The sequence below is a fragment of the Argiope bruennichi genome, chromosome 7, assembly GCF_947563725.1.
Source record: "Argiope bruennichi chromosome 7, qqArgBrue1.1, whole genome shotgun sequence".
Classification (NCBI taxonomy): domain Eukaryota; kingdom Metazoa; phylum Arthropoda; class Arachnida; order Araneae; family Araneidae; genus Argiope; species Argiope bruennichi.
In genome coordinates, this window is record NC_079157.1 from 29491281 (window position 1) to 29513424 (window position 22144).

General features: G+C 30.3%; 1 protein-coding gene across 1 annotated transcript; it reads left to right on the top strand.

The window, feature by feature from the left end:
* The first annotated feature begins 65 nt into the window (after positions 1-65).
* LOC129974844 (gastrula zinc finger protein XlCGF7.1-like) lies at positions 66-17335 on the top strand. The gene is made up of 2 exons (XM_056087610.1): positions 66-372; positions 14764-17335. The coding sequence occupies exon 2, from the start codon at positions 15284-15286 to the stop codon at positions 16289-16291; it is 1008 nt and encodes a 335-aa protein (XP_055943585.1). The 5' UTR covers positions 66-372; positions 14764-15283; the 3' UTR covers positions 16292-17335.
* The last annotated feature ends 4809 nt before the right edge of the window (positions 17336-22144 follow it).

A 22144-nucleotide genomic window follows, 5' to 3' on the forward strand; every position in this document is an offset into this window, starting at 1 on the left:
TTCTAGCCCTTTTTTTTTTTTCGAATTATCTACAAAAATATACTCTTACTTGGCTAACAATTACTGATGAGAGTTATTTATATATTTTGAAGTGTTTTATGGCCAAATTCGTCGATTTCTTCAAGCTTTTCTACAGTTGCTTTCATCCTGGTTACAGACTACTATGCTCTCCACTGTTATTCGAGGATCCGTACCCTCGGAGTCATTCTGGAATGATCATTGCGTCACTATTATTTTTCCCTAAGTTATTGTCTGTCAATAATGCTTGCCATCTTTTATACTTATTTACACTGGCTATGATTTGTTAGAAAGCTGGATATATTCCAAGCAAAACCACGATTTTCAACTTCATTTCTCAGTATTGAAATAATCGTAAGTTTTCTATTCATTGATTATTCTTTTTCTCTTTGAGAATGTTTCTAATAAAAAAAGTAATACTGCACTTATTACTTGGGAGGCGATTGAAATTTAATGAGGAGGGAGAGGCATGCAAAATTTTTCTCCAGTTACTTTCAAAATAGTACACAAGGAATAATTTTTATGTCAGTCAAGGTAATTAAGTGTTTAATTATATTAAGTAAATAGTGAATTTAATTATATTAAATAAATACTTGTAATAATTAAATGTTTGTATTGTGTGGGAGATTTTTAAGCTAAAAATTTACTTCATTATCTTAGTGAAAATACATTTTTAAAAATCTATTATCACTCCTGACCCTTAAACATCTACATTTTTAAATAGTACTTTTGAAGAGATGTTTGGTGTTTATAAATGTTCTAATAACCAAGTGGAAGTCATGAGACATACAGAGACCCTACAAATCATACTTCAAGAGTTAATATTATTCTATTGTTTTATATTTCATAGAAGTTGTACGTTTTCCAAACTTATGTATTTAGCAACTAAGAAAATTTCAAGTTTTTTAATTGATATGCTCTCAATCTAATGGCCCTTGAAAACTGTCTAATTGGAACAACACTGTGTTGTTGGAAAAAGTATATGATCAATCAAACAAAGAATAACAGAAAATGAAGATTCAATAGCATAATCACAAATGAAATGTATTGCACAAATTTATATTGAAATCAAATCTCTGCCTTATTTTTTAAATTTTACGACAAAATAAAATAACAGCTAAAACAGGTGAAAATTTTTTTTGATTTATTATTAAACTTGATTACTAAACAATATATTATGCTGATTTAATGAATTAAATTGACACTATATGAATTGAAATAAAATGAAATGAAAATTTTCTCCAAAGTATTCATTATTGTATTGTTGTTTTTGTCAGGATAAATAAATACCTCTTTAAAATAAAGTTATTTTTTTTCCCTATAAAATAAACTAAAACTTTTGTGTTTTTCAATTTCTCAAATTAAACTAACTATAGTTCTTTTAAAATATAAATGAATAAGTATTCATAGGAGAAAGATTCATGTGAAAGTCTTAAACTCTCTAATGATTTTAAAAAGTTTTTTCCATAAATTTGATTGCATTAAAAAGTAACTGAAGAAATTGTTTAGTTTGAAATCTAAATTTACTGTTCTAAAATTAAATTATAAAATACAAAAATAGTTTCAAGTAGAATTCCAAAATATAAAAATAAAAGAAACTTAAAATTCAGTTTTATTATAATACCCTCTCCTCCTTCCCTCTCCTATTTCTGCCGGATATGTAAGTCCATATTACAAAAAATTGATGTCATCAGTTGTCCGATATTCTGCAGATTTTACTGGTGTTAACCGAGTCATCAAATTTGGATTAAATTTGCTTATTTCAATAAGGAGCAATGAAAACAATTTGGCACTACTAATTTGAATATATTTAATTTGCTTTCTCCTTATTTTTTCATTTCATGTTAGAAGTTTAATTATATAAGATTAATGTTTCAAATCATCTGTTTTCTGATTTAAGAATTTAATCACTTATGTATCTATTAATCCTCTTGTTTAAAAATGATTAAATCTGTTTCATATACTCAAAATGATTATTAATTAGATATTGCAATTTCTTGTCAAAATAACTTTAATAATAATAATGATATACACTTATCTTAAAATAGTTTAATCAGCATGAATTTATTTTATCTAATCCTTTCAAGAATTATTGAATAGAATTTAATAGCATTTGCTTTTTGTTTTATTTTTCACTGAGTGACAACTTCATTAATCTATTACAAAATTGTGGCATATATTATGGTTGGAAACACTCATAAACTTGTAGTTTATATTGATAATCACAAATGAGAATACAAGTATTATTCAAAAGCTATGTGATATATATATATAGTCATATCGAGCAGCTAGATAAAATTGGGGAGAGTAATCTAAGGGTTAGACCCTGTAATAAAGCAGAAATGCTGCCATAATTAAATTTTTGAAAACACCATCCATGCAAAGTCAGTAAAATTTGATTTTTTTTGTCAATTGAGATATTATAATGGAAAGTGAATTAAATAACCTAATTATAATAGGTGGAAGATCTGTGTTTTTGTATTTGAAAGATATTAAAATTAAAGTTAAATGAAATTCACTGTTTTAACACTCAAATTGTAGAACTATCAGAAGTTGGCCTCTTCTTCTTGAGTAAGTTAACAGTTTTGACTATGATAAAGGAGGCCATCAACACAGGTCAGAAAAATACAATTTTAATTTTTCTATATATTTTCGTATTTTTCATAAATGTTAAACTTGCATTTTTTAAATCTTATAAGAATACGAATAATTTGCAGCATATTTTATTTCCAATAATAAATCAGTGATAATTTCAATTGCTTGCTCAAGCGTATGTTGTTACGAATCTATAATGTTGCTTCCCAACACGGTTAGTTCCATCATAGGATTATGATCAGTTCTGTTGGATGCTAATCGGATGCTGGATCAGTGACCACCGGGCTTAGCGACAAAAGTGGATATTAGAATCTTCAAGAATTTTGGTAATAGAACCAATAGGAACTGAGATATGCTTGATTTTTCGAGAACCTTCTCTGACCTGCTCCGGAAATAGGCTAGCAATCCAAGACAGTCGTCTAGTATAGAGTCGCATAGCGAGTCAGCTAGAGCTCAAGCAGTTGGTGAATTCAACTACCCCCCTTGATTTTGGAGTTTATTATAGAAGCAGCGTCGAGTCGTGTGCTGAGTAACCAGTCATATGGTAGTGAGTCGACAGTTGGATACAGCCAAAGCGAGGAGACAGTGGAAAATTGCAGGCATTTGGAGAGACCGTAGAGTGTATCTATGTAGATTCCCTCCTTCTGCAGAATTCTGTCTGGCCGCTTTGTATGCTGTAGTTATTGTTCACTACCAATTACTGTCAGTGGGCTACTGTTTGTTCTAAGTATTCTGCTGTGTATTGTTTGTGTACGTCTCGGTTGTATTTTGTCGTCTGTAAATTCGTGTCTTCTAATAAACGTCATTTTTTGCTATTGAGGCCTGCTTACTGTTTTACACTGTACATCCACTACAAGCGAACCTGTTGACTTTACAGACTTTGTGGAGAAAGTTTTATTCTACTTAGGCCATAATGTCAAAGTAATTTTGATTTAAAGTTATTTCAAATAGAAACAACGCCTTTCTTTTTATTTTTCATGATAAAAACAGAGTATATATTGCCAACAAACTATTGTCGCTCTCTTTATAATTCAGCTGCAATTTGTTGCATCTTTTTTAGCTGTCCTGAAATTTCAAGTTTCTGCTGACTATATTAGTATTCTTTTTCTTATTCTCTTGTCATTTTAGCGTTGATGATCTGGTATCACAGTTCTGCCGAAATTAAATCACAATTTTATTAACATTGTTGAAAACATGTTTCTTACATCTGGATGTGTGAAAACTGTTAAAAATATAACCATGTAATGCGGAAAACCTTTCTTTGCAACTTATTCTTTTGAAGAATTTATTTATTTATGGCAAATGAAATTCTCACATCCACAATGAAGCTAAATGTCAGTGTTTTATGGGTATTCAATTTGGCGTGTTTTTCTGTTTCCAGTCTAGCCAAAAATGTATTATTTTCGAGAATAACTTTGGAAAATATTAGTGTTGCAAATGATTCTTCTTTGATATCATTTTACTGGCATATTCTTCTCACTTTAAATTAATTTTTTTTATTAAATAAAAAAAATTCAACACGTTTCATTAACGTGAGTAGTTTTAACGAACTATATGCTTTTAGCAATTCATTTAGACTTAGCGAAATAATATACACATGGAATATAGATTTCTATTTATTTAGTTGATATTATTTGTTCAAATATCTGCCAGAAAGAAGAGAGTGCTATCTAAAATTTTCATTGGGCTAGAAACTTTCAAAAGATTTTTTTTAGACCATGTGATTGGAGATTGCAGTGGCTACTGAAAGATCAATCGAAATATTGAACTATTTGATGTTATACTTTGAGAATGTTGAAAATAACAAGTTTTCTTTACCAATATCTAAATCATGAAAATTTGTTGCTGTAATATATGTAACAGGGTGCTTAGCGTCATGAAAATTGCTCAAATTTGAAAACCATTTTTAAGTACCTTAAAAGTGTTTAATGTTTTGAAAAGATCCTTAAAAAGTGCTTAATTTTCTCGTGAAGACGAAGAAAGCTTTTCATTTTGTTTTGTTTACCCACAAATTGAATATGATAATTCGAAATCATGGTCGTAAAGGCTTGCTTACCGGATGTATCAAAAAAAGAAAACAAACAAAAGAGAATAATTCGAAGAAGTATTCCAAGGGTTCCAGTACATATTAAGATAACGCTTAATGGTTCCTTTTCCTCTCTCTTTCCGAAGTTCTCCTCATTGAAGTTAGGAGCATGAAATTCGGGAAGTTACTTTTCGACGTTAGAAGTACACAAAGGACGGATTTCTCAAACTTTTAATTCAAAGTTTAATTTAAAAAATAGAATTTTAACGTTTTTTATCAGAACATCTAAGTATATTATCGCACAAAAATGATTTAAACACCGCTTTAAAGGTTAAAAAAGGATAGCTTTTAAATGATAAAAATTTTGTTTGGTTAAATGCATTTTTTTATTTATTTATTTTTTTTATTTTTAGACTTAGTAATTTTTGAGAAATTAGTTTTGGACACAGTTTATACCAATGATTTTTATTATAATGAAATTCAAAACAAGATTGCTTCTTCGAATCGTTGAATCAATTATTTTGCAGCATTTAAAATCGTAGTAAAAGAAGAAAAAAATGTTTTCTTTGGTTTAAAAAAAAATTTAAAGCAGTTCATTGAATAAAATAAGTAAGTAAAAGTGAGTAAAAGAAGAAAAAAATGTTTTCTTTGGTTTAAAAAAAATTTAAAGCAGTTCATTGAATAAAATTCTTCATTTGATAAATGTTGCTACATTTTGAAGCAATGGAATATATTGTCTCGCGCTGGCTTCAAAAAGGACTTTTTTTTTTTTTAACTCTTCAATTTGATTTTTATTGTCTCATACAAAGTTTAGAGAAAACATTGCTATCGACAAAAAATTCAAATTCGAGATTTTAATGAATTTCCGCGTTCGAAGCCTCCTTGAATTCGAAAGACACATTTTCGGAAAATGTCTATCTGTGACACAGATAACACAAAAAAAAAACCACTTCGAGCTAGACGGATGAAATTTAGTGTATGATCTTCACACCAAATTTGTAGATTTCAATCAAATTTTCAGCAATATTTATTTAGAGGAAGTCTGTTTGTCTGTCTGACTGTTCGAATATAAGTTAGCGAGATAATTACCAAAAAGAAGAGGCTTAGATAGATAAAATTTGGTACACAGATTTAATATCTATAATATAAATATCTGTCAAATTCTGAGCCAAATCCAACAAGGGGTTCACCGTATATCAGTCTGTACTTACAGAAACATGCAATCGCGATAATTCAAAAAGGCAATGACTTAAAATATATGAAATTTGGTGACTATAAGTGTAGTTTTGAGTCTGATTTTTGTTTTAATCAATTGGGAAGAATGTGTCTAAAACCCAAATTTGCTTTTCGGATACTTTGAAGCGTATGCCAGAGATTAATCTCAAAACACTTGCCAACAATCACAGGATGGAATCAGTAAAAATGTTTATTCACTCCTAAGGCTAATATTTTGTAATTATTCTTAGTCAATGCGATGCCATGCTAGGCATTTTCTGGCAGTATGCGAAAAAGTTTTGGGAGAAGTGCTCCCTTAGGCTTATTTTCGTTTAGGTTCTAATTACAGAGCTGACTTTTTTTTTTTTTTAACTTAATGAATTTGTTTACGTTATTTATAAAAACTAGGACTTGTTAAAGCATTTTCATTCCTTCGTAAAATATACATGACGTTTCTTCTGTAATCTTTTTTAAATAAGAATTTTTGCTTATATATTCAAAAACAGGTTTTCATTAAATTTTAGGAACGTTAAACATTCAAAATATGCCTTTACTACCCTTTAGAAATAAGAGGCGATAAGACAATTTCTTTTTAGTCTTATCATTTGTGAACGCTGCTATTATTTTCTATAAAAAGGATTTTAAAAACTCATTTAGAACATGGCGTTATCCTATCATTAATATCATGGCAGTTTCGCCAGTCATATGATAATAGCCATAGGAATGCTTTTGTTCTCAGCTTTATTAGATTGCAATTAAAATTGCTGAATAGAAGGAGTCAGTGCGGGATGAAATTGATTCTTTCCATCCCAGCCATGTTGAATCGTATTTGTTGCTGCTTATATAAAATCAAATATTTGGTCATGCTGAGCTTCTATATCACTATCGACAATTTCAGAAATGTGTATATCTAAATGAAACTTTAATTTTAAGAAAGGCTGGAAAAATATTAAAATTTAATATTAATAAATAATAATGACATTAATAATATTAATAAATAAATATTAAAATTTAAAAAATAAACATTTAAAATTAAATGTTAAGAATTTTTTTTTTCACTAAAAACTCTGCATTATTATAAAGCAGAAAAAAAAAGTGCAGCTCTAAAGAGAACCAACTCTGCTCTACTTGTTGCTTTAATTCCTGAATAGTCGAGAACTGGCGACCATGAGCATACACATCCCGTGCAAGTACTCCCCAAAGGTTTTCCATGGGATTCAGGTCTGGGCTAATAGCTGGTCAGTCTATAACAGTCACTTGATTCTGAGTAAACAAAGCTGTTGTTGAGTGCGCGGTGTGAATCGACGCATTATCCTGTTGGAATTTCCAGTTTTTCGCTCCTAGGATATTTCCAGTTGGAGGTAGATTGCTTTTGAGGACATTTTGATAATCTTCAGAGATCTGTCGACCATCAAGAAAAGCAATATCGGTTGTTCCGTTGAAGCAGAACGCGCCCCACACCATGAGAGAACCCCCTCCTTGTTGTCGACTAAAGAACTCACGAGGTTCTCGTCGTAAATCATGCCAGTAGTATGTCCAGCCATCAGGGCCATCTAAATTGAATTTTTTTTTCGTCACTGAAGAAAACATTTAACCATTCATCCGTCCAATGCATGTACTTTTTAGCCCAAAGGACGCGTGCTTTTCTGTGGTGCAATTTCAGCATAGGTGTCCGACGCATTCTGCGATATCTATGAAATTTGCTTGACTGTATGCGACGATGAACAGTAGATCTTGAAATTGGAAACGCTAAAGTCCTCGTAATTTCACGAATAGATCTTCTGGGTTGAAACTGCGCGCAAAATCTCTCTGTCTTGTCGCTGGGATGCTTTTCTTAGTCTTCCTGAATGCTTTTTTACAATAGAATTTGCATCTTTCGACAGAATTTCATAAATTCCTGATCTGCTACGCTTCATTTGTTTAGCAATATCAGAAACTTTTACATTTTGAGCTTTTGAACGCCAAATTTTAGCTATATCAGCAGCAGAGAATGGAACGTTGCGAGGCATTTTTCAACTACTCGAGAATTGAAGAACGAGCTGCGATTTTATACTCCGAAATTGTTACGTCAGATGTATAGACCGCAGAATATGCAAATTTTTTGGTACAGAAGAAATAAAAGCGATTTTTTTTCATTGTCCATATATATTTTTGGGACATCATATTTTGAATTTTATTTTTTTACACACAATCTGTGATACAAGTATAATATTTCTGTATTGTAATAGACGTATTTTATGATTCCATATGCTAATTATTTTTTTCGTGATCATTGCTTTATTCTTTCAACGGTTACTTCAAAAAATCGCATGTCCATATATTTTTGAGACGCACTTTAAGTAATCGTAGGCATAAATAGGCAATCATTTTGTCTTTATGGCGCTCGTGGCATCTATAACCCTTTTGTCCGGCTTTCGCTACGTCCCTGATACTATTAAAATTCATAGAAATGCAAAATAAGTTTCATATTATGTTTGAGTCAGAGCTATTTTAAAGGCGCATATTTTTAGACATATCTACTTTCTCGTGTACGTTCATACGAGAAAGTAATATAATAATTCGCCAAAAAAAATTCGAGCTCGATATTTTGGCAAATCTCCACGTTTTAAATCTACCTGAATTAGAAAAACACATTTTTGGAAAATGTCTGTCTGCCAGTCTGCGACAAAGATAATTCAAAAACACTTTGAGCTAAGCGGTTAAAATTTGGTATACGGACTTCACACCAAATTTTCTGATTTCTATTAAATTTTGAGTAAATTTTGGTCAGAGAAAGTTCGTCTGTCCGGCTGTTCGAATATAAGTTATCATGATAGCTACCAAACGAAAGAGTTAGATAAGCTTCGGTACACACATTGATATCTATATTGTGAAACCTGACAAAATTTGAGCCTAATCCAACAATGGGTTGATTGTCTGTCGGTCTTACTTTCAGAAACATGTAAACGCGATAATTCAAAAACCCAATGACTTAAATATATGAACGTGGGTATGGGATTATTTATTAGAAGTGATTTTTTTTTTTTTTTTTTTTTTTTTTTTTGTCGAATCTTTGTTTCAATCGGTTGAGAAAAATGTGTCTAAAGCACAGATTCGATTTTCGGATACTATTAACGGCTTGCCAGGAATTAATCGCCAAGGATGATACGATAGAATCAATAAAAATGCTAAAATCACGCCAAAAGTTTAATATTTCGCAACTATCGTACGCCTGTGCATGCAAGACATTCACTGGTATACCATCTTGACTGGAGAGCATACTAAAAAGTTTTGGAAAGATCACGCCCACTGGTTAGGTTTACAATTAACTCAAGCAATAATTTGATGGATGTTATTAAGTTATTTTGATTTTTCATATGTAAATTAGATAAGAAAGGAATAGGAGTTGTGCTCAAGTGAGCTTCTAGCTATGCCTTTTGTTTCTTGTAATTTTTTATTCATTTGCGGAAATTTTGCTTCAAATTGTGTTTTTAAGAATCAATTTTATGTTAAATTAAACATAAAAAAATGGACAGTAAGAACTACTTATAAATTGTTCGTTTTATTTAACATTAATCGCTTTCGATGACTAGCTAGTTCACTGATGATATTGATTGTATTTTTATACCAATTAAATCTTTAGATATATTTTGTCCATGTTTCCGCCAAATTGGCAGGCATTAAAATCGTGTTATTTTAATTGTCTTACTTATGTTCTCTTCATTTTGTACATGAACCTTTCTTTGGAGACCAGTCCCGCAATCTCATAGCGCTGTTGAAAACGTAATGATGCTATTCGTCTATCATCTAAATATTGCGGTTGTGTAACTTTATTCGTCTTGTAAACCACAAGGTTATTAAATAATCCTTATTTAGCTTTTGATAATTGAAGGAAATCAAGTGAGTAAAGGTTTGATGAAACAATGGAAACAATTTAAATTTCAGTGCAATAATGTAAATCTACTGTTGGGAATGAGGCAAAACGATATTTTTGAAAAATTACCAAAATTCAGGAAAATTTTACATAAATTGTTAAAATGGATCATTAAAAACTTTTTTTTATTTTGAAACAGTGTAAAATTTATTTTTGAGCAGTTCTGTTTAATTTTTAATTAATTAAAATTTCTAAAAAATGCTGCTATGTACACATTGCCAAATTTGATAGTTGTAGTTCAAATGTTGTAACCTGTAGAGCACCAATACACACACCTTAATTTTTACTATTAGTAGAGATAAAGATATTTTTTTAAAAGAACCATTTCAAATTTTAATATAGTTCACTTAGCTTTTCTTTAATTGCATTGTCTAAAAATACTTCAAACAGTCGGACTTTATCAGAATCGTTCCTGAGAATGCGGGATCAGATAATTGCATTACAGTTTTGGGATTAACAGTTCTCATCATTAAGCAAAATTTTGTCATTTTTCCACTATAACTTCCAAAAAATACTACAGCACAAAAATGATTTTTACATTGTCTTAATAATTGTAATTAGTTTCAATGTTCAAATTTTTAATACGTTTTTAATGAATGAAAAAATATTTTAAGCTTATTTTTCAATATAGTTCACTCTTGTAAAGAAGTGTGTGTGTGTGTGTGTGTGTGTGTGTGTGTGTGTGTGTGTGTGTGTGTGTGTGTGTGTGTGTGTGTGTGTGTGTGTGTGTGTGTGTGTGTGTGTGTGTGTGTGTGTGTGTGTGTGTGTGTGTGTGTGTGTGTGTGTGTGTGTGTGTGTGTGTGTGTGTCTTCTCGATTTCCGGTCGCACCCTTCTCGGCGGACGCTCTCCTTCCGTCTAGTGAACTCTGAACTCTGCCCTACGACTGCTGGCTATCACCGGAAGAATGCAGAGTGCCCTCTCGTGGAGTTAATTTACCACATCGCTCGGCCATCGACATGTGAGGTCCTCCGAACTCTGAAACACACAAATGAAGAGGGAAAAGAGAGAGAGAGCATATTGGAGACAAATGATAGAAATTAAAAAAAAAAAAAAAAAGGTGATGATGAAAAAAAGGAAATGTATTGATCTCAAGTTGCAACTGCATCAGTCCAGGGCTTCATGTGATCAGCTGAAGTGGAAGTTGCCTCAGGCCCTTCATGAGGTCCTACTTTTGCTACGTCGTAAAGATCATGTGGCTTTATCTTGACCACTTTGTAAAGTCCAAGGAACTTAGGTCTTAGCTTCAGACCTCCTCCTAGCTGGGTTCTTTTAATTGCTACCAAGTCGTTTCTTTTATACAGTGGGACAATTCTACGACGTTTATTATATTGCCGTCGGTTCTCTTCTTGTACTTTGAAGATATTTACTTTGACCTCCTCACGAATTGTTTCTTTTTCTTGAATCAGGGCGTGCAAGAATTCTTGATCTAGGTTTTCTTTGATTCTTAGGTCCGTTTTGTTTCGCATCTTCACACCTGTCATCAACTCAAAGGGAGTGAATTTGGTTTATCTGCTAATAGTGCTGTTAATGATTCGCTGAACGTCTGGTACGAACTTGAACCACTTGGCAAGACCGTCTATTGACAGTTTTGCAAGCACTGGGATTCCAGTGTTCCATGTATCCTTTCTATTTGGCCATTTGCTCTTGGCACTTGTGTTGTTATTTGTATATGTTGAATTCCTTCATCCTGGCAGTAGTCCTCAAAGTCTTTAGAAGTAAAGGCAGAACCCTCGGCGAATGTCCGTTCTTTCCTTCCATCAAGTGAACTCTGAACTCTGCCCTCCGACTGCTGGCTATCACCGGAAGAATGGAGAGCGCCCTCTCGTGGAGTTAATTTACCACACACACACACACACACACATATATATATATATATATATATATTATTGTTACTACAAATATTTTATCCTGGATTTTTCCTCCATTCTTAAAGATTGAAATATGAAGATATGGTTTATTTTCCTTAACGAGTAATTATTTGTTTAAAGTTTGCTTTTAATAAACTTCTTGAATTTACAGATATGCTGTAAATTCAAACAGCTATTATTCAACATTTCAGTTTGCAGCGAAACTTTATCGCCGTAAATAGCAATGGTGAAAAGTTTATGAAATGTGTTCATTTTTGTTGCTCATTTTTGTAAAATAATTAAATTCGAAAGAAAAAAATTCGTTCTTCATATAGCTTTCTTATTATAGTAAAATAAATTTTATATTGAACTTGAATAAATTTGTTGAATAATCCTCTGAGATATTATATAAATTATAAAAAATATTGTGTAGTACACATAACCAATACTGAACAATTATTCTGTTTGCTATATTCATATTTTTAATAACTTGTTTGGTTTCAGGACATTTTTTTCTTTTAATTGAAGTGTAATCATTTCCGTTTCATCTTTAAATTCAAATTTGATGGGAGATGATAGAAAATTAGGGAAATGAATAATACAATTTACAGAGCGGTGTAAGCCTTCTAAAATGGAGTCGGTTATTTGGCTGTCAAAATTTGAAGCTCAAAAATATTTATGTTGGCTTTTAAGACCAAGTTGTCTAAAATATTTAATTAAAGATTTTAGTGACCATTAATCCCGTCGGACTTGTTGGTTGCCAAAGGCGGTTAGAACTTAATAAAATGGTTTTTATAAAATGCTGTTCAATATTTGTATTTACATTCACGTTAAATTATACATATATGCATATTATAAATAATTTTTATTACTTTTTTAGACTTATTTTTATTATTAATCAAAAATATGAGATGCACTAACATCGTAAATAAATCTCAAACAGTTTCACGATTAAACAAAATATAATAATTATGTAAATTCAAATAATGTATAAAAGTGTTTATTTCCTTAAAAAATGATAATGAATAAATTTTATATAATGCGATATTATAAACTATTGGATTTTCTTTAAAACTGAGATTTTTTTAGATTTATGCTTAATTTTAAATGAATAAAAAATGATAGAAACAATTGTTTTTAAATATATAGCATGAAAAAAAAGTTGTCATTTACTATGGTGTAAGTATTTAATTAATCTTTTACCTTTTTTATTGCAATGATCTGGCACATATATGCAAGAAAGAGATTAAATTAGTGGGCTAATATTACAGTATAAGAAAGCGGTAGATTTTGTATGTACTTTTATTTCATTGTATGCAAAGTATTGAGGGAACTTTAGGTTGCCTTTATACTTCGCATATCATTGATGAATATTGCAAGTATTTTCTTTTGGTTGATAATTATAATTTAATAATGACACTTGCACTAATATCCGAATGAATTCTGTCAGAAATTATATCAAAATAGCCGCTTTTGGTGACCTTCTTGCTCGTAGCGAATGTTGACTGTGTTTCGTCCCAGTTCAATATTTTATGCATTTCTTAATGTTTATGATTTTCTTAACACAATACTTTTAAGTATCGAATTGTTGCAGGCATTACAGCCGCGGTATTTCAGAAGCATTGTGTATTAAGTTCCATGCAATTGTAGTGCTATTAAAATTGGCTCCATTTGTTTTCTAACATTTGTGATAACCGTAACTTCACTTAGCTATATCTAAAGCACGCTACTCAAGTATTAAAGCAAAATTTTTCTTCCTGGTATTTCAAGTATGAAAACACTGTATTGTATAGTTGATGAAACAATGAAAAAGATTTGAAATTTTTGCAACAAAATGTGTTATTAAAAATTAGACTTAAAAAAATATTTTCACTAAACTGCCAAAAAAAATTGTCAGTATTCAGTGGGGGAGGGGGAATTGCACGGTAGAAAAACTGGTATCGTAAAAAAGAAAACTTTTATATTATTATTTTAAAGTGTTATAGAAATCAATTTAATAAAATAATATTGTCGAGAATTTTCAGGAAAAATATTAAAATTTTATTTTAAATTCAATTAATTAAAATTTAAAAAAACATTACTTGGTGCACATTCTAACCTGCCAAACAATATTTGTGCCATATTTTGTTTCCCTTGACCAAACAATTTATCTTGTGGCACACCAGACACAAATGCACGTTCTCTTTTATTGTAATTAGATATAAGTACTGCAGTTTATTTATTTCTAATGAAACTGAATGTTAGTAAAAGGGTGCATTATTTCTTCTACAGCTACAAAATTTCTTTCAAGTGTTTCTTTTTTTATTTATTTATATCTCTCTCTTTCTCTCTCTGCGCGCGTGCGTGCGTGCGTTTGTGTGTGTGTGTATTTAACTACATTGAAATCAGCTATTTTTCAGTAATATCTCAACAAAATTTAAAATTCTTCAACAAGTTTATTTACTTTAACTTAAAATTCAATAGTTTAACATTTACATTAATTCAATGAAATGCATGATCTAATTTTAACATATTTAACCCTTTCTAGGACCGTGGGAAGTATGCTTCCCACCAAATTTATCAATATTTGAATGAAATTATGTAGGTTGGCATAAGTTCTGACATTTTTTTTAGAAAGACGAAAATTTAGATGCTTTTTATCTCACACAAAATGATGTGTCTTGATTTTTTACTTAATTATTAATTAACCAAATTAATTAATTAATGAAATTAAATTTATCTAATAAGCTAAATGAAACCCTTTTCTTATTCTAATTTCAAGCCTAAAAATATTTTAACATAATATTTTTTTATATCTGACTAGAAAAAAAAATGGCCCTTTAAAGGGTTAAAGTGAATTTTTAGAGAATTATGCTATGAGACATTGCCTTCTTGAGGTGAGATTCCATTGATTTTTTTTTTTATTTATACAAAGATTTATAACTAACATTGTACGTTAGATGTATAATACACATTATAAAAAATTATTTGCATAATACGTTGCGTGTTAAAAAGTACATTGCATAGTATGTTATATACATAATACATAATTTAATAAATTGTAATACATTGTTAAAATATGTTTATTTAATGTTTCTAGGCTTGTAATTTTGTTATTTTTGAAGATTTGACTTCAGGTGTAAAGATTAATAAGATTTTCTTTTTTCAGGTTATGGAAGAAACGGAAACAGCAAAAATATTGCTTATAAATCATCAAGATTAAATATATAAAGAATAGAAGTTTAACAATTCCTGTTTGTCAGCCAATACGATTAAGGTTAAATATATGCAGTTACCGCTCTACTTTTCGACAAAACTTAAGATCTCATCAAACTCAATGATTGAGAAAAAAGACTATTATATAATGCAATAAAAGCAAGTAGTCAGTCCTCTGAAAAAAATTTTTAAAATATTCTGTCGATTCTTGTAAAATATATATCATGCACAAGCAGCATATCTAATAGATACCTTTGCCAATAATAGTTTTTTTTATGTTTTAACAAGATAAAAATCACGCAGATCTTTTTTTTTTTTTTTTGCAAAAGATTTTCTAAGAAGCACACTTTAATAAGGCATTTTCTAGCGCCTGTGAAAGAAAAGCCAATCTGTGGATCATACAATATAAAATATTTTCTAATCTATGCACTTCAATTTGGAATATATGCAAGCTTACGAAAGAATTCTGCAAAATGTGTAATGAAGTCTTTTTTTCGCAGGAATATATGATGCCACAAATCTTGACGGATATTAAAGAAAAACCATTTGTTTGTGATGTGTGCAATGAAGGGTTCTGTCTACGAGGAAGTTTAAAGATGCATTTAAGGACGCATACGAAAGATAATCTGTATGCTTGTAATGATGTTTGCGATAAAATATTTTCTCAACAAGAAAGTTTTAAGACACATTCATTATTTCATATGAAAAATAAACCACATGCTTGTGATCCGTGCGATAAAACATATTCTGTATTAGGAAGTTTAAACAGCCATTTACGGACGTATACGAAAGAGAAACCGTACGTTTGTGAGATATGCAGTAAAACGTTTACTCGACGAGGAAATTTAGAGACACATTTACAGTTGCATACGAAAGAGAAACCGTATGTTTGTGAGATTTGCAGTGAAGCTTTTTCTCGAAAAGGAAATTTAACGAGCCATTTACGGACGCATACGAAAGAGAAACCGTACATTTGTGAGATATGCAGTAAAACGTTTTCTCGACGAGGAAATTTAGTGACACATTTATGGACGCATACGAAAGAGAAACCGTATGTTTGTGAGATTTGCAGTGAAACTTTTTCTCAAAAAGGAAATTTAACGAGCCATTTACGGGCGCATAAGAAAGAGAAACCATATATTTGTGAGATATGCAATAAAGCGTTTTCTCAAGGAGGAAGTTTAAAGAGACATTTAAGAACGCATACGAATGAGAAACCATATATTTGTGAGATATGCAGTAAAGCGTTTTCTCGAGGAGGATGTTTAAACAGACATTTAAGGACGCATACGAAAGAGAAACCATATATTTGTGAGATATGCAATAAAGCGTTTTCTCAAAGAAGAAGTTTAAATATACATTTAAGGACGCATACGGAAGAGAAACCATATGTATGTGAGATTTGTAGTCAAGCATTTTCTCTACGAAACTTTTTAAAGACACATTTAGGGACGCATACAAAAGAGAAAACGAACGTTTGAAATGAATGCAATAAAACATATTCTATTGGATGCTTTTAATGGAAATATTTTCTGACGCATACGAAACAGAAACCTCTTTGTCTAATAAAGCATTTCATGCAAAAGGAAATTTGAAGTCCCATTTACCGATCCATTCTAAAGAGTAGCTACATGTTCGTGGTGTTTGTAATAAAGTATTTTCTGGTCGAAATATTGAAAGGAGATATTAATTCAAAATTAAATCCACGTAATTGTAAGATGTGAAGCAAAACTTTATTTCTTGCGAAGAAATATGAAATTGCCTTTATGGGTTCATATGAAATGGAAATGTGAGCAATGAAGCATTTTCTGAACCAATGAGTTTAAAGGCACATTTATTGACGGATGTAAAAAAACAAAAAACATGTTTTTGATTATGCAAGATAACGTTTTCTCGCGGAAATATTTCGGAAATACTTACTGACGCATACTGTTGACTACAGTTGTGAAATAAACAATTCCCCCCCCCTTTTCCTTCCTATAGGGAATCTGCAGGCGCATTTACTGATACAAAAGAGAAATTTTATATGCACGATTATTTGCAACATTGCTCGGGATCGAAGAAAAATTAAAGAAGAAATTTAGTCGCACTTGTTGAAACAAAATTATGCATATGCCAATTTTTTTAATTTTCCTTTTGTCATAATTAATTGGGAATTTAATGAAGTATACAAATAAACCGGAATTATGCATCTGTGTAGCGTTTTGTATAGCTTTTTCCAATGATGCAGTTTTTTTGACGGGTTTACACTCGGGCAATTATAAGACGTTAAACAGGCAGCGCATGCACAGAAAGGGACTGATTTATGTTTGCCATAATTTCAAAAGATAGATTCAGGCATTTCATGCTTGGCTATAAATTGGCGTTTTGGCGTCCCTCAATTTTTCTTTTCCATTGTGCAGTGTATTAAATTGGGGGATATTTGCCAAAGGAAACATGGTAAAATAAAAGAAAAGGTCAAATTCAGAAAACTATAGAAAAAAAAGTAATAAAATGGGAGGAAAAAACTCGCTTCAGAAAGAACGAAGAGCAAATAATTTCGGATTTAATCTATGATAAGTGATCAGTTTTTCAGACAAAAAAAAAAAATGCCAAATTCTTTACACACATGCACAGAAAGAAAACAATATAATACAGCGGCATGTTGTTGTCACGTTGGGACAATTATTTGCCATTGACCGAACATTTTTAAGTCTTTCTACGCATGCGCTACCAACTGATCGTCTTATAACTTGCCTAGTGTATATCCGGCCTTAAGATGTTATTTATTGACTTACTCAGTCAAAACATGACCTGACGATTTAGACCGATTTTTTATTAATTCACACAAAACAAAAAACAAAATCCTTATGACGTATATCCTAGTATAATTTTTTTTTTCTGTACGCAGATTTAGGAAACATTTTCTAATACATCAAATAGAAAAATAATAGTTTTGAGTTTTACGTAATAAAGTATTTTCTTTATACATCTAAAGATGTTTTTACTAATGCTTGCCTACAACTTGGACATATTCTGTGAAGCTTTACCACAGAAACCCATTTGATGTTTCTTTTAACATCTAGCAATAAATATTAACTAAACGAATATGAATTTTATGTTCAATTATTTTCCACGAAAGAAAATTCATAGAAATATTGAGTGACAAATTGAAAGGAGACTCTTGTGAATTTAACGTCTTTTAAAGAATTTTCTGTAAAAAAAAAAAATGATTACACATTTACTGTATATATATAACAATTTGTGATGTTTTATACAACAACTTTATAACACGAGAGTTGATGTACTACACTATGCAAAAATTTTAAATTTATTATGTATGATGTATGTATGATTTATTAAGTTATGTATGATTCAAAAATGTCGAACTGCTATTTTCGCGATGGATAATTGAATTAATTTGAAATGAAACCTAACTGCAAAATTCTGTAGAATTGCATAAATCTATCAAATATTTATAGATTTATGCAATATAATTAGCAAATATATGAATCAATATTTACTTTTGAAAATTAAGGAAAAATTCATATTATAACTGGTGATATATTAAAATGAAGTTCTCTTCTCTTGAAAGCAAGAATGTTCAATAGATTACCTTAGATAAAATTGAAATAATGCTAATTTAATTTATTTCTTTCGAAGGACTATTTTAATAATTATATTGTCATGTGTAAAAATAATGAATTTCACTTAAAATATAGAAAGCCAGTAATGTTTGATTCTCTTTCATTCTGAACAACGCTAATATAACTGAAATTCTCCATCTTGAAATCATCACAAATTAGCAAATATACCCACAAAATAGTTGATCAAGTTTTGATCACTGAAATTCTACCGATCAAAAATTGGTGCAAAACAAGGGAAATCTGATTACTGCTGTGGCTGTCAGAATATTGATTTGACCACTAAACAGTAAATAATTATAACAATTAGCAAATGTGGATATTAATGTGTAGTTCATTCATTCAATTTTTAATGCTATCAGATGCATTTTTATAGAGTTCTGTCTTATATTTCAAATATAGAACTAAATCTGCAAATATTTAGATTGTTTTATTTAGATTCTTAATATAGAAATTAGATTCACAATCTTGATAAAATATAAATAGTAACAGTAAAAGTAAGTTTTAACTTCTCTTGGAAATTGCCAAATTGGATTTTTAACATTATAACTGTAATAATAATAAAAATAAAAAATTTAGGACAGCACCAAACAAAAGAATTATTCACTATATATTTGTCACTAATAGTGACAATATTTAATGCTATAAATAAATTTGATACACTCCTTTTATCGTCCTATTTATTACTTGATTACTTTTATTGAAATGTTATTATAATATTAATATATTATTTTGTTAGTTATCTTTAAAGATTTATTTTTGACGTATTTTAATAATAAAAAAACATGCATTATTTTCAGTGTTCTTTATACTGTCAATTGTAATCAATAAATTTTGAAAAAAAATGATAGGGTAAATGTTAAAGATTTGGTCACATTAAGAGAAAAATTAAAATTTCACTATGGATGTCTGATTAAATCTCACCGAATCATGTCCACATAATTCTGTTGTAAATTTTACTGGCTTTCTGTTGATTATGAAATTTTTCTTTAGAATGTTTTTAGATTCTGAATGTAGAGTAACAGCTTCGACTACTTTTCATAATTCTTAAAAATAATTAATTTAGATACGAAATTAGAATAGAAAGATACATTTTATATTCAAAGCAATTACTTCTAGAATTAATATTTATTTTTGAGTGCCTATGGATGAATTTTGGATGTGAAAAATTTGTTCCTTAACAAAAATCTTAACATACATAACTGGTTACATAACACATTCTTCATGGTACGTAGTGTCATGAAAAGTGCTTAAATTTTAAAACCATATTTAAGCACCTTCAAAATGCTTAATTTTCCGGAAAGGTCCTTAAAAAGTGCTTACTTTTCTCGTGAACTAGAAGAATGCTTTTCGTTTTGTTTTGTTCCCCCATAAATTGAATATGATAATTCGAAATCATGATCGTAAAGGATCGTTGTTTACCGGATGTATCAAAAAAAGAAAACCAACAAAAGGGAAGAATTCGAAGAAGTATTTCAGGAGTTCCAGCGCATTTTAAGATAACGCTTAATGATTTTTTTTAAATTTTTTTCCCCTTTTTTTCCCCTTTTTTCCCCTTTTTATAAATGGCAATATGCATTGCCATTTATAAAAATACTAAAATAGTTATCTGAAAAGGGCAGTACGAAATGCGTACTATGCGAATCGATAAACATTCCAATTTCAATTTTTAATGTTTTAGATGTTGAAGAATTTATTTAAATTATGGATCGTAAGTTTATATTTAAACTTTTATGTGTTTTTAAAGCAGAATATGCAATATTGTCCAATAGATGGAAAATATGAAAATAGCAGGATGAATTTGATACGATATATCGAATTTGGGAAAAGCTGCTTTAAAAATACTAACATATACGAACATCATTCTCATTAATGTGCCGTTTTTCAGCAATCACTTGAGCGACCTACTACAGGTACTATATTGAATTGTAATTAATTTTGTTAGTAAATCGCGTAAAATCTAGCATGTTGAAATTTTAACTTGAAGCCTTAAATTTTCAATGATCGTGATATCTTTCTCTCTATTTTTTGGATGTCCCCATTCATTTGTATTTGTTGGACTAATCTTGCCAAATTTTTTCTAATTAGGAAAAAAAAAAAAAAAACTGCTGGATTTGACTAAAATATTTTTAAAGGAATTAAAAAAAAAATGTTTTTTATAATTTTTTTCAGGATTTAGATTCTATTGTTTTATAATATTTTTTTTTTTTCTTTTTATAACTTTCATAGAAATTTTTTCCTCAATGAAATCTCTCTATATAAAGTCTTGTTCTGAGCAACACCCGTCATAAAGCCATTGAATTTAAGGGCATAAAATTCTGAAAGTTATTCTTTTTTTTTTTTTTTTTTTGCATTAGAGGCATACTAAGGACAGAATTCTCAAACTTTTAATTCGAAGTTTAGTAAAAAAATAGAATTTCAATGTGTTTTCATCATAACATCAAAGCAAGTTATCGTCTAAAAATTATTTTAACACTGTTTTAAAAGTTAAAAAAGAATAGCTTTTTAAATATTGATTTTGTATGGTTGAATGTAATTTTTTTTAAAAAAATAATTTCTGAGAAATTAAATTTGGACACAGTTTATAACAAAGATTTTTATTATAAGGGAATTCGAAATAATATTGCTTTTTCGAATCGTTGAATCATATTCTTGTGCAGCTGTTAAAATTGTTGTAAAAGAAGAAAAAAAAATGCATTCTTTACTTTTACTTAAAGAATTTTAAAGTATGTTCATTAAATAAAATTTTTTTGTGATAAGTTTTGTTAAATTTTGAAGCAGTGCGATATATTGTATCACGCTGGCTTCAAGAAAGACTTGTTTAAAAAATGCTTCAATTGGCATTTTTACTTTCTCCTATACAAAATTTAGAGAAAAAATTGCTCTCGTCAAAAGAGTCGTATTCGAGATTTTAATGAATCTCCACGTTTCATACCTCTTTGAATTCGAAAATACATTTTCGGAAAATGTTTCTCTGTGACAAGGATAACACAAAAACACTTTGAGCTAGATTGATGAAATTTGGTATTTCGTCCACCGGATTTGGGAAAACGTGGGCACTAGCGCCAGTTCACGGCATGGTCACCTGCACAATTTGCACGTTTTAATTTATCCTCAAAGGCTAAAGGGCATTCATTATGAGGTCCTGAACATTTGACGCTTACATGCGAAGGAAGCTTACATGCTTCAGAAAATTGTGAAAAAATCCCTGACACCGCCAACATTGTGAGGGCCCCTTCCTACCTCTGTATCGCTCTACTGAAATTTTCGTGCCGAACATTTCAGTCGGAGTGTAGACCGTTTCAGACAGAGAGCCGTTTGCGATTTGCGCATAAAACAACGTCATTGGAGATTTCGTTTGGAATTTTGACAGTTGAGTAATACTGACAACTGTAAAGCCTTCCTTTTGCAATTCCTCTTTTATTTCCTCAATAAGAGTGCAGGAGAAAAGTCCTCGAAGTGCTACCTTTATGGGCCTGTCAGTTGTAAGCATAAAGGTTTTGAACTCAGCACCCTGAGCTTCAAGGGGACAAGAAAGGCTTCGGTGCTCCTCCTCAGTTTCAACAGTTAATTTTAAGAAATTGCTGCTCATACTGGATTTTAAAGAAGCGGCCTCTAATCTGAGAATGCTTAGCATGACTTTAAAGTCAGTTCTAGGGGTAACGAAGAAGGGCAGTATTCTCCTTCGTTTTGGTTGTGCAGGTGCCTGAT

What these genes read in the sequence shown, in the direction of transcription:
- LOC129974844 (XM_056087610.1), top strand. Translation starts at nt 15,284, where the DNA reads ATGTGTAATGAAGTCTTTTTTTCGCAGGAATATATGATGCCACAAATC.